Genomic DNA, 11,981 nt, shown 5'->3' with positions numbered 1-11,981 from the left:
AATAATTTATCCATTGATCTCTTTTAAAAATAATTGGCAACTATACCTCCCCTTCACCTCTCTCCTTCCAAATCCTTGGTATTTCAAATCTTTTTTTAACTCTTATATTAAAATATATCCATCTCATCAATCTAGGCAGAAAAGGAAGAAAAAAAGAACATATTTTGAATAAAAATAATAGAACCCCCTCCCCCCACTAACCTTGTTCAAATAATACACAATATTACTCCCCTCTATTTTACAGGTTGTGGCCCATGCCACAAAAGCACACATGATTCAATAGATGTCAGTCCATTTCTCTCCAGTGCCCCCCCTGCCACCTGAATGTTTATTATTATTCTGAATAATTTCCATTAAACGGAATAAAGTAATTTCAATTCATTCCTCATCAATCAAGATGAATTTCAAACTCCAGATGCCCTCTGTTCAACTTCTTTTTTCTTCTTCTTCTCGATGAATGGTTGGAAAGACATCTCCATATTCTTGCACTCGTCCAGGGTCTGTAAAGAACTTATTCGCTCCTCCTTGCACAAAAATATTGGGAGTCGCAGGAAGACATAGAATAAATTTGTAACTTTTATTCCACGAAGTATTTTTTTACTGGATTGCAATACACACCAAAACCCTCCCAGCTTTGAGTTAGTTAGCAAAGAATGCTGTTTATGGGTGTGAACTCATCAATGAGACTAGAGATGGGTGTGAACTCAAATTGAGATGAGGTGTGGCAGAAAACCTGGACAAACACAATGTTTCATGCTTCATTAAACATCAAACTGCCAAGCCAACTTGGATTGTAAAGCTTATATTCTATTTTTTCTTGCCTGGAATTCCACTTTTTGAAGGGAGAATTGTGATCATTCCAATCAGATACATTGAGGTAAAGTGAACTGTTAATTAATGAAATGGCGTTGATTGATTCAACAGTCGGTTTAACATTTCCCCCAATTTTCTTTCCATTCATTGGGTGGTGATATTAAGCAAGTTTACTTGATTTTATTTCTGCTGAATTCATGAGAATTCTCTGTATATAAAGTTTAATGTTGATGATTAGTCTCAGTAGATTCTGGATCCATATTTTCCAGCAATGATGATTTACTGTGATAAATTTCAGTCTGTAAATATGATTGCAGTGGAACTTTGCTGGACTTGTCTGTGGGATAATTTTCCAAACAGAGCATCCCATTAATGAAATTACTTCTTACACTATTTTATAGCAAGGTCAATGCTGTGAATGGGGTCAAGCACCTGCATAAACAGTTGAAGTTCACAATAAAACGTTTTTGTGCATAAGGATTACAGTAAATATTATCTGCATTATACATTTATTGTTTCTTTTAATTCAATTCCATTAGCTTATATTATAGATTTTTCTGTATATATCTGTTCAGTTGTAGCAAGTAAGAAGTTTTGTGCATAAGGCTCTAAGCAATGGGAGCAAGGTCAGTCTATCCATCCCATCAAGTCTACTCTGCCATTCATGGCTGATCTGATGACAGACTCATCTTCACCTACCTGCATTTCCTCATAATCCTTAATTCCTCTACTTTGTTAAAATCTATCCATACTTGTCTTAAAGATGTTCCTTGAGGTTGGTTCCATGGCTTCAATGGGCAGCAAATTCTATAGATTCACCACCCTCTGGGAAAAACAGTTGCTCCTCATCTCCATCCTTATCTACGACCCTGGAACTTGAAGCTATGTCCCCTACTTCTATGTATCCTGTACAATGTGTATGACAATAAACTTTATTATTATCATCATTATCTGCATTGTTATGTTCTAACCTGTTGGTTCACTTTTCATGGAGCAATGGGTGTGAGCATGAGTGAGATAGAGCTGGGACTGAACACCACTCTCGGTAACTGGATTCTGGACTTCCTAATGGGAAGTCTTTCTGGGTCAGCAAAGGAACATCGAACAGCATCACGCTGAGCACTGGCTCAGCATCACTGTGTGTTCAACCTGCTGCTCTTCATGTTACTGACCCACCACTGCAATGCCTGATCCAGGTCCAAAAGAACCATCAAATTTGAAGATGACACAATAATAGTTGGCCTCATAAGTAATAATAATGAGTTGTAAAATGGTGCAAGAACAACAACCTGGGTCTCAATGTGAACAAGACAAAGGAGATGATTGTAGACTTCAGAGGGACAAGGAACAACCTCTCTCCACTACAGATTAATAACTTGGTAGTGGAGAAAGTAGAGATCACCAAGTTCGTCAGAGCCCATTCATGAATTGACCTTTGCTGGACACGCATGTCCCAGTTGTCCGGAAAGTGCAACTGTGACTGCATTTCCTGAAAAGACTGAGACAGGTAAGCTACCGGACACCTTCCTGTCAACTTTCTACAGGAACACGATCGAGAGTGTCTGGGTTGGCTGCATCATGGTTTGGTACAGTTGTTAAGTGTAGAAAAATAGATCAGAGGTCAATCTAATGGAGCATAAGAGTGGCAGAGAGGATTATTGGGGGTCTCCCTCCCCACCCTCAACCCGGCTCCCATCGATGTGATCTACCAGGATTGTTGTTTGAAAAAGACTCACAAAATCATTGAGGACCACCCCACATAGACCATCTTTCAGTTACTACTGTTGGGAGGAGATAAAGAAGTATCAGAGTGATAACTTCCAGAGTGAGAAACAGCTTCTTCCCATGGGCAATGAGACTCCTGAATGACTGAATGAACTGCTGATACAAACCCTCTATTTTTGGATGTATGTGTGTGTGTATATGTACAGCACATGCATCGTATGTCTGTATGTTTGTTATATTTGTTATTTTTTTCCATGTTTTTGCACCAAGGACCAGAGAAAGCTGTTTCATCAGGTTGCACTTGAGAAATAGGATGAGAATAAATTTAAACTTGAACTTGCCTCAGGACCAGAATGAGTTCAAGTTCAAATTTATTCTCATCCTATTTTACAAGAGAGATGGATAAAGGGAGAAAGGGGGAAAAGAGAGATAAACATAAGTGCAGGTTGGGCGGCAAGAGAGATTAAAGATTTGATGGAGACAAAAAGGAGAGGTAAAACATGGAGATCAAGAGTGAGAAATTCCTTGTAATGTTAAAGCAGCATTCAATAATGGGATGACAGAACAGTATTAGTTTTCATATATAATACTGCATTAAAGCTAACATATTTGGAGGAGCATTTTCTATTGATGTATTGAATGTACTTGGAAATATAGGCTTTTAGTACAGCATGTGTGATCTCTGAAGCCAACTCACAATGCAAACAACTATTGATAGAAAGGTATTCTCTGTGGATCCAAGGCACCCGGAGAGGTTGGTGGACAAGTGTGTCTGCAGGAGGCACACTATTTTTCAAAGTAATGATTCAAGTTTCAATTTATTATCATAGTATTAAAACCGTGTCATAGAACATGAAATTTCTTCTTGCTTGCTGCAAGGCAGATTTACCACCAATAGGAATTGTCTAAGTGCCTCTTACAGCATTACAGTCAGACTTACAGTCAGAGAGAGAGAAGCATAGAAGAGTCCCCCGCAGGGTCCCTGAGTGTCTGTAGATTCATCTTCAGTGCTTCTGCAGCCCCCACAGCCACACAAACTCCAGTCCATTGGCAACCTGAACTCATATCTGAACCTCTGACATGGACAGGAACCTTTCAGCGCCCTCAGCAACTCCTCATATCCCGATTTCGATACGTGGTGCCCCTCCAGCCAGTTTGAGCCAGTCTGCAGTAGTCCGTAGTCCAGGGCGAGTCTCCCAACAGCAGTATCCAGCAGCCCACAGCTTCCACAGGTTCCTCGTCTCGAGTCACCAGAAGCCAGCCGCATGCACCGGCCCTTCGGTCACAGAGCTCACTGGTCCACCGCCGTGGTCACTGTCCCTGCAGGTTGTCTTCTCTGCTTCTCCTTCTCAGGTGGGGAGTGAAAATGGCTCTCCAGGGCTTTCAGCCAGGCATTCCTGGCCAAGAAGTTGCTACTGATGTCTATGTATGTAAATGAGCTTAAACTAGGAGTGCCTGCATTTTAGAAAAGAAGCCAGCATGACTACTCCTGTGGGTTGAAGAATATTGCCTTTCAGTATAGAGGTCTACTGGAGCAAACTGAGCTGAGGAGAGAGCAGTCCGAGCAGTCCTGAGTTATGCTAGAAAGAAACCTGTGAGTGATATTTACCTCCATGGCCAGAGCAATCCAAGTATGGAGGCGAGACTGATTTTGAAGTGGCAGATGTTTTCTGATCTCAGTGGAAAATGCTTTTTTCAGCTGCTTCGTTTCTGGGGAAACTGGGTTAGTGAAACCGGTTTTGTTTTTCAGTAAGAACTGTCAGGCTGGAAATTGGATCTATTGATGTCATTTATCATACACAAAGAATGCATGAAAGTAATTTAGCATGAGGTACTTCATGCCTGTAATAATTTTCAGAGGAAATATTGCCCATTGCAGGTTTTGATTAAGCGCGCCTGTGTCCATTTCTCCTGCTTTATTTCTTCACGATGATTTCACAGGTCATGTGCTGTGTCATGTGCTATGTGTTTCCTCCCTGACCAATATATATTGGAGTTATTGGGGTATCTTTGGAGCTTCATTGAACATCTACGAAAATAATCATTGTACTCAGATCATTTAATCTCCAATCTAACACAGATCTGCAATTACACTTTTTAATATCCAGTTCCGAAAAAAAATCACTGGCTCCATTCACTGATCACCATATTTCCATCCAATGCCTCAAGAATACATTCAGTGACCTCTACCTTGGTCACACTGCATTTTTCAGTGGTGGTGTGATGCATTGGACTTAATCGGGGAAGTCAGTTGTGTTGGGATTGATTATCACAACTCCTCCCTAGAATGATAGAACACTACAGCACATAAAACCGGCCATTTGGCCTGTCTAGTCTGTGCCAAAATATTATTCTGCTAGTCCATAACCCTCCAGACCTTGCATGCTTGCATGGTTTTGTATTTGAGTTTTTTGAATGACAGAATGCTTATTTATTAGCATTCTGTATTCTTCCTCAGAGCCTAATTTTTGGTAATCTTTTTCCAATTGCGTTATCTCTTGTTCCAATTCATTGACCTCCTTCATATACTCTTTTTTAATGCCTTTAGTTTATCCAATTATTTGGCTTCTCCGATAAGCTTTTAATGCATCCTATAACAGAAATTTGTTGGGAGTAGAGGTACTGTTTGTCTAACAAAATATTTCTATTTGAGCTCGAATAAAAGTACAAAAGTCTGTTTTTTCAATAGCAACAAATTAAGGCATTGCTTGTACACCATCGCTTGTTTGTCTGGCATGAAAATGGTTAAAGTCAAAGGTGAATGATCTGATAATAGCCTTGCTGTGTACTCAGTTTCTACAATTCTGCCCTCTAACTGGGCCAAGTCTAGAAGCAAATTAATTCTGGAGTAAAAATCATGTTGTTTTGAGTATAAGAAATAATCCCTTTTCCTCGGATGCCAACATCTTCAAGCCTTCACCACATTTAACTCTTTCACGAGAGCTAGAGTAGCTCTTGTCACTTTTTTTTCAGATTTATTTAATGCCGGATCCATGCAAAAATTAAAATCCCCTCCAATTAAGACATTTTTCTGCCCTTCTGCCAATGTAAAATTACATTTTGGATATTTTTTTCCATCATCATTAGTGTCCATGGTTTTGAATATATTTGACAGTGTTCCTCTGGGTCTATAAATGTTTCTTCCACCTTTATTGGAACATTTTCCTTATTAAAATAGCTACTCCCCTAGCCTTGGAGTTAATTTTTGAAGCTCATTACTTGTAAAAAAGCCACATCCACCTGCTTTTTTTTTAACGTGTTCCAAGACCTTCTTTCTCTTCACTTTCCATTTAAGCCATTGACCTTGAAGCTCAAGAACTTAACTGTTTCCTCCATCGCCTTGGTGCTCTTTCTCCAGATTCCTTCCCTTTATCATTTTCTTAAAAGACTTGCCCCTCACCCGGTCCATGATATTCATGCTTTTGGCTCTGGAAAGTGAAAACAAAAGATAAAAAAAAATAACATATTATCTTAACATCTTTTCCCTAACAATACATGACCAAAAAAAAACTTTAATGGCCCCCCTGGAATCAACCCACAAAACCTTGGTGCCATCTCCCTCCATATCCTGGAGCATGCTCATTGTATCCATGTACCCAGTTCATAGCCTCCCTAACCACCCCAGAGCTCCCAACAAATTCTTGTTTAGTTTTTATTTTAATAACAGGCAAAGTACAATAATATTTTCTGTTATATCTACAGTATTTACAGCCAGGTCCTCCTTTTTCTTTAATTTTCTCCTGGCTGGCTTTCCTCAGGGACTGTCCTGGGCAGCGATCATTGCCTACTTGGCCTCTATAAAAAAACTTCTCCTCCCCGCCACCACCTTGCCCCCAGGCAACATCACTTTCAGGGTCGCCAGATGGAAATTAAATCTCTTTTGCTTTAGGATCTCTTGACCAGGTCAAATTCTTTGCGCCTTTTTAACAGCACTCCATTGATATCTGGGTAAAAAAAAACCTTAGCCCCTTCAAACTCCATCGGACTTCCTCTTTCCCTCGTGCCCACAGTTGCCTCTCCAAGAATCCATTTCCTATCCTCATACCTCAGGAGTCTAATCAGGACAAAACGAGGTCTTCGACTCAGACCCTGCCGTGGAAAGAGGAACGGGTGGGTCCTTTCTATTTGGCAGTCTTTCAAAACTCCTTCCAACAATTTACCTACTACCGGACTGTAGTAAAAGTGATTTACTTTTTTTAAACATAGAACAACATAAGCTACCCTCTGATCCTTTGGCACCTCACCCACGGCTAAGGACATTTTAAATATTTATGCCAAGCCCCGTGCAATTTCTACCCCAGTATCTCTCAATGTTTGAGGGGATATCATGTCGGGCCAGGGAGATTTATCTACCTTTAGTCGCTGTAAGACAGCAAGCACCTCCTCCTCTTTAGTCTCTATATGTTCCATGAAACAACTGCTTGTTTCCTTCCCTTCCTTCTACACTATGCCAGTTCCCTGAGTAAATATTTACATAAAAAAACTGTTTAAGATCTCCCATCTCGTGAAGCTCCACACATAGTTGACCTCTCTGACCTTCTAGGAGACCAATTTTGACCCTTACTATCCTTTTACTCTTAATATACTTGTATATTTGCATCTTGGTTCTTGAACTGCCATAGTAGTCTTTTTAATAAGACTATGGTTGGAATTATTTGTCCTGATGTCTTTCCCTGTGATTAGCATGAGAAGGATATGCTGATTGGAATTTATTTGTTCATACAGCTCAGGGCAGGAATCCCACTGTTCCCATTGTATCATTACTTTGGACATATGGCACTGTGCTTCAGATATTTTTCTTAATTTCAGATTTTTTTTTGTGGTGCACCAACTTTGGTGTTGCTGCTTTAAACAACATGTGTGTAAAACAAACAAAAAGGTGATATCAACTTCTAGCCAGTCATGTGGTAAATTTGAAAATCTCACTGCAAATGAATTTTGCTTGTTACACTATGGTCAATCTAATTCAGGAACATTTGATGCCAGAAAAATTATGTTAGAGCAAATGAAAATATTAGTTGAAAGCCAGGATTGTATTTCCCAACAGGTAGCAAGATGCTCAGAAATGTATGCAAAATGGCCCATTGTAGTCTAAGCCAGTTTTTAACTGGGCGGCACATTGAGCACAATTTAATCCCAACAGCAGTGAGGTGACTCATTTTGTTCATACACAGTAACTGGTAGGGCATGAACAGAGAGACCCAGGTGTCGAAGCGCAAATTATCCTGAAAGTGAGAGCATAAGTCAATGTGGTGTTAACTAAGACATACAATAGGCTTGTCTTCATTGTTCCTGGTAAAGAATACAAGAGTTGGGATTTTATGCCACACTTGGAGTATTAGGTGCAGTTTTGGTTGCCATACTCTGGAAATGATGTGATTGAGCTGAGGAGATTCACCAGAATGTTACCTGGATAGGAGGAGTTACATTTCAGGGAGAGAGTGGATTCGGCGAGCTTGTTCTCCCTGAAACAAAAGTGGATGCAGGATCATCTGATATAAGTGTGTAAGGTTATAAAAGACATAGATAGGGTAGATGGGCAAAATCTTTCCAGCATGGAAGGGGTGTCAACACAGGTCATAGGTTTAAACAGGATCTGAGGCATAACTATTTTTTAACATCATGATTGGTCAATAACTGGAAATGGTACTCGAGGACATGGTAGAATCAGATGCAATTAATATATTACTAGGTATCCAGACAGTCACTTAAACAGGCAAGGCAGAAGAGCATATGGTCAATGGAATAAGGACACTTGGTTAAAATGTTGGAATGGACATGTTGACAAATGGCTTAAAAGAGTGACTGTGACAATAAAATAACTCAGATGGGATGCTCATAAAAAACAAAATTCCAACAATCTGAGGGCTGGTCATAGAACCATAGAACATTACACAGAGAAACAGGCCCTTCGGCCCTTCTAGTTTGTCTTGAACTATTATTCTGCCTAATCCCACTCCATTGCCCTCCATACCCCTCTTATCCATGCCACTATCCAAATTTTTCTTAAATGTTAAAATTGAGCCCACATTTACTTCCTCAGCTGGCAGCTTGTTCCACATTTCCTCCACTGTCTGTGTGAAGAGGTTTCACTAATATTTTCCCTAAACTTTTCTCCTTTCATCCTTAACCCTTGTCCTCTGTTTTGAATCTCACATGCCCTCAGTGCGAAAAACCTGCAAACATTTACTCTGTCGATACTCCATAATTTTAAATACCTCTGTCAAATCTCCCCTCATTCTTATGAACTCCAGGGTATAAGGTTCTAATCTGTTTAACATTTACCTATTATTCAGTTCCTGAAGTGCAAACAAAATCTTGGTAAATCTCCTCTGCACTCTCAATCTTATTGATCTCTTTCCTCTAGTTAGGCGATCAAAACTGAACACATTAGTCTAAATTTGGCTTCACCTATGTTTTATACAACTTTACCATAACATTACAGCTCCTATCCTCAATACTTTGATTGATAAAGGCCAATATGCCAAAAGCTCTTTACCACACTATCTGCTTCTCACCACACTTCCAGGGAATTATGTATCTGTATTCCCAGATCCCTCAGTTCTACTGCACTCCTCAGTGCCCTACCATTTTTCATGTATGTTCTTATTGGTTTGTCTTTCCAAATACAACACCTCATACTTTTCTGCATCAAATACCATCTGCCATTTTCCAGCCTATTTTGCCAGCTGGTCAGATCCCTCTGCAAGCTTTAAACGCCTTCCTTGCGGTCTACAATGCCTCCAATCTTTGTGTCATCAGGAAACTAGCTTCTCCAATGTATCACATTATCATCTAGATCATTGATCTAGCAATAGTCCCAGCACTGAGCCTTGAAGCACATAGGCCTCCAAGTCTGTGATTTTTCAACCAAAATTACTCTCCGGTTTCTCCTGTATAGTTAGGTTCAAATCCAGTTTACAACCTCACCATCAATACCAAGCAACTGAACTTTCCTGACTTGCCTCCTTTGTGGGACCTTGTCATAGGCATTACTAAAGTTCATGTAGACAACATCCAAAGCTTTTTGTTAATGAATTTTCATGGTAACCTCCTCAAACACTCTATAAGATTGGTCAAACACGAGTGTGTGTGTGTGTGTGTGTGTGTGTGTGTGTGTGTGTGTGTGTGTGTGTGTGTGTGTGTGTGTGTGTGTGTGTGTGTGTGTGTGTGTGTGCGTGTGTGTGTGTGTGTGGGGGGGGGTGGGGGTGTGGTGTATGGCGTGATGGCATAGAATGGAGATGCGAAACTCTCAGCAGACTTAATCAAAAACCAACCAAAGGCTATTTTTTTTCAAATTTTCTTCAACTTTAAAACTTTGGAAATTTATTCATTAATCGATATACTATGGTTTTAAGGAAAGAGAAGATTTAAACAATTAAGAATGCAGTGGTTCAAGAGGTTAGTATCGTTGAAGAAGTTGGGCCTACTTTAACGATGGAGATTCAGGTTCAAGTTCCTTCTCCTCCAAGAGCAACCCACACTGCAATGGCAAGGATCCATATGACTCCAGAGGAAGACAATTGAACTACAGACGCCATAGGAACAACTGCACATGGGTAAAAGTTCACACAGTGCTCAATGGAGCAAACTGAACCTATCAAAGCTGTTGTCAGCAGTGTTGCTCACCAGAAACAGCACCAGGACCATCTGGAAGTGACTCAGAGGGACAAAAGGATGAAGACTAAGATAAAGAGAAAGAAGTCAAACTTACGAAGCATTGGAGAGAACAGGAGTAGAATATAAAAAAGATGAAGCCCAACTGATACAAGGGATTGAAGCTGTACATGTACAATTCAGATATCCTGAAGCCAGAACTCAAGGAGTGGAAGCTCAGGTACAACCTCAAATCAACCAAATGCAGTTAATGTATAAACATATGGATTTGCCATTTATATATGTCAGAAGTGAAGTTAAAGCAGAATTTGAATATGTTAAGGGTGAAATGAAAAATATTAAAGAAGAAATATCAAAATATACTAAAGTTAAAATTCAAGTTCAGAAACTTGAAGATGATATTCAAGGTTATCGTTATGAAGTTGAATAATGTAAAGATAGTTAATAAAATGGAAGATTCTGTTATGGCAGAGAAAGGAAAGAGCTTTTACAAAAGATTGATGCATTGGAAAATCATAGTCGTAGGAATAATGTGAAGATTGTTGGGTTGGTTGAAGATTTTGAAAAAAAAAATTTTTTTTTTCAAAAATGGATTCCAGAAGTTCTGGGTCCTGAGAATTTCTCAAATGGAATTGAACTGGATCAACCACATAGGGCTAATAGAAAGAAGCCATTCGCGTGACAAGCACCACGGTGGTTTTATTCAATGTTTACATTATCAAGATAAAGAAACGATCTTAAGAGTGGCTGTACAAAATGCCTGAAAATATCAAGGTCTATTAACAGTGGAAAATGACAAGGATTTTTTCTATGCAGATTTAAGCATATCAATTGTGAAAAGAAGAAAGGACTTTAACCCTGTGAAATCAGTATTCTGGAAAAAAGGATATAAATTTTCTTTTTGACACCCAGCTACACTTAAAGTGTTTTCTGGAGAAAATAAATCATGTTTTGTTTTACAAATGAAGAAGAAACTTTGGAATTTGCAAATTCTTTTCTGCATATTAAACAAGATCAATGAATGGATGTGCAGAGTTCAGTTACTCAGCAAATTTTGACAGACCAACCTGAGAAGATGCAAGTTGCAGAACAGGTGTCAAAGCAGCAAGAATTGGTTGAAATCGATGATGAGCAAGTGAATAAAGACTTTGAAGAAGTTTTTTACATTTATAAATGAACTACTTAATTAAAAAGTAATGTATATTCTGTTCAGCAGAGGTGGCCTTTTTATCTTCTCCTTCCGTAACCATGTGCCATTTTGTGGCGAAGGCCATTTCCCGCACAATAACGGAAGTAGTACTGTTTTTTTTTATCATTACATTTTTAATGTTTTTTTCCCCCAGTTTTTTTTCTGGTTTCCTTTTTCTTTTTATTCATTTCTGCTTGGAGATGTTAAAGGTAATTGAAGGTTTTTATGGAGGAGGGTCCATTTTGTAGGGTGGGGTGGTGTTGGTGAGATTTCTTTAATTTTTTGATTTAAGAAATGGCGGTTAGAACATATTAAAATTTGTAAGTTTTAATATGTATGGGCTTTATAATGAAATTGAGAGAAAAAAGTTTCAGCTTATATTTAAAAAAATGAAAATTTATATTGTGTAGTGCATTGTGAGAGAGAACGGTTGCACAGACTGGAGATGCAGAGTACTGGCTCGAGTGTCACAACTGAATGTTGTTTTAAACTTTGCGCACTCGCTTATTAGGCTGCCAGTCGGACCACGCGTGCATCCCGTTGCTTGCATCATGTCTAACCCATCGCGCATGCCAACCTCCTTTCTGACACAGAAGGGAAGGAGACACATTGCCTTCTTTGTCACGATGTGAACTGG

General features: G+C 39.3%; 1 protein-coding gene and 1 long non-coding RNA gene across 7 annotated transcripts in view; one reads left to right on the top strand and one right to left on the bottom strand.

The window, feature by feature from the left end:
- The first annotated feature begins 730 nt into the window (after nt 1-730).
- LOC138751654 (leukocyte elastase inhibitor-like) overlaps nt 731-11,981 on the top strand; it is a 49,030-nt gene continuing 37,779 nt past the window's right edge. Inside the window, exon 1 of one of the 3 annotated variants that reach the window (XM_069914214.1) lies at nt 731-877. Coding sequence is in view for 1 of the 3 variants with exons in the window: in XM_069914213.1 (XP_069770314.1) it covers nt 4,225-4,261 (37 nt within the window). In the remaining 2 variants the exon portion in view is untranslated. Of the gene's footprint in view, nt 878-4,003; nt 4,262-11,981 lie in introns of those variants that run through there. The other 2 variants (XM_069914213.1, XM_069914215.1) reach the window with 2 other exon arrangements.
- Nucleotides 2,886-11,981, bottom strand: part of LOC138751655 (uncharacterized) — a 50,721-nt gene continuing 41,625 nt past the window's right edge. For all 4 annotated transcript variants that reach the window (XR_011350105.1, XR_011350108.1, XR_011350107.1 and 1 more), the window contains one exon: nt 2,886-5,966. This is a non-coding gene — a long non-coding RNA (uncharacterized lncRNA). The remainder of the gene's footprint in view (nt 5,967-11,981) is intronic.

The sequence above is a fragment of the Narcine bancroftii genome, chromosome 1 (genome assembly GCF_036971445.1).
Source record: "Narcine bancroftii isolate sNarBan1 chromosome 1, sNarBan1.hap1, whole genome shotgun sequence".
NCBI lineage: Eukaryota > Metazoa > Chordata > Chondrichthyes > Torpediniformes > Narcinidae > Narcine > Narcine bancroftii.
This window is presented reverse-complemented; position numbering and strand designations above follow the sequence as displayed.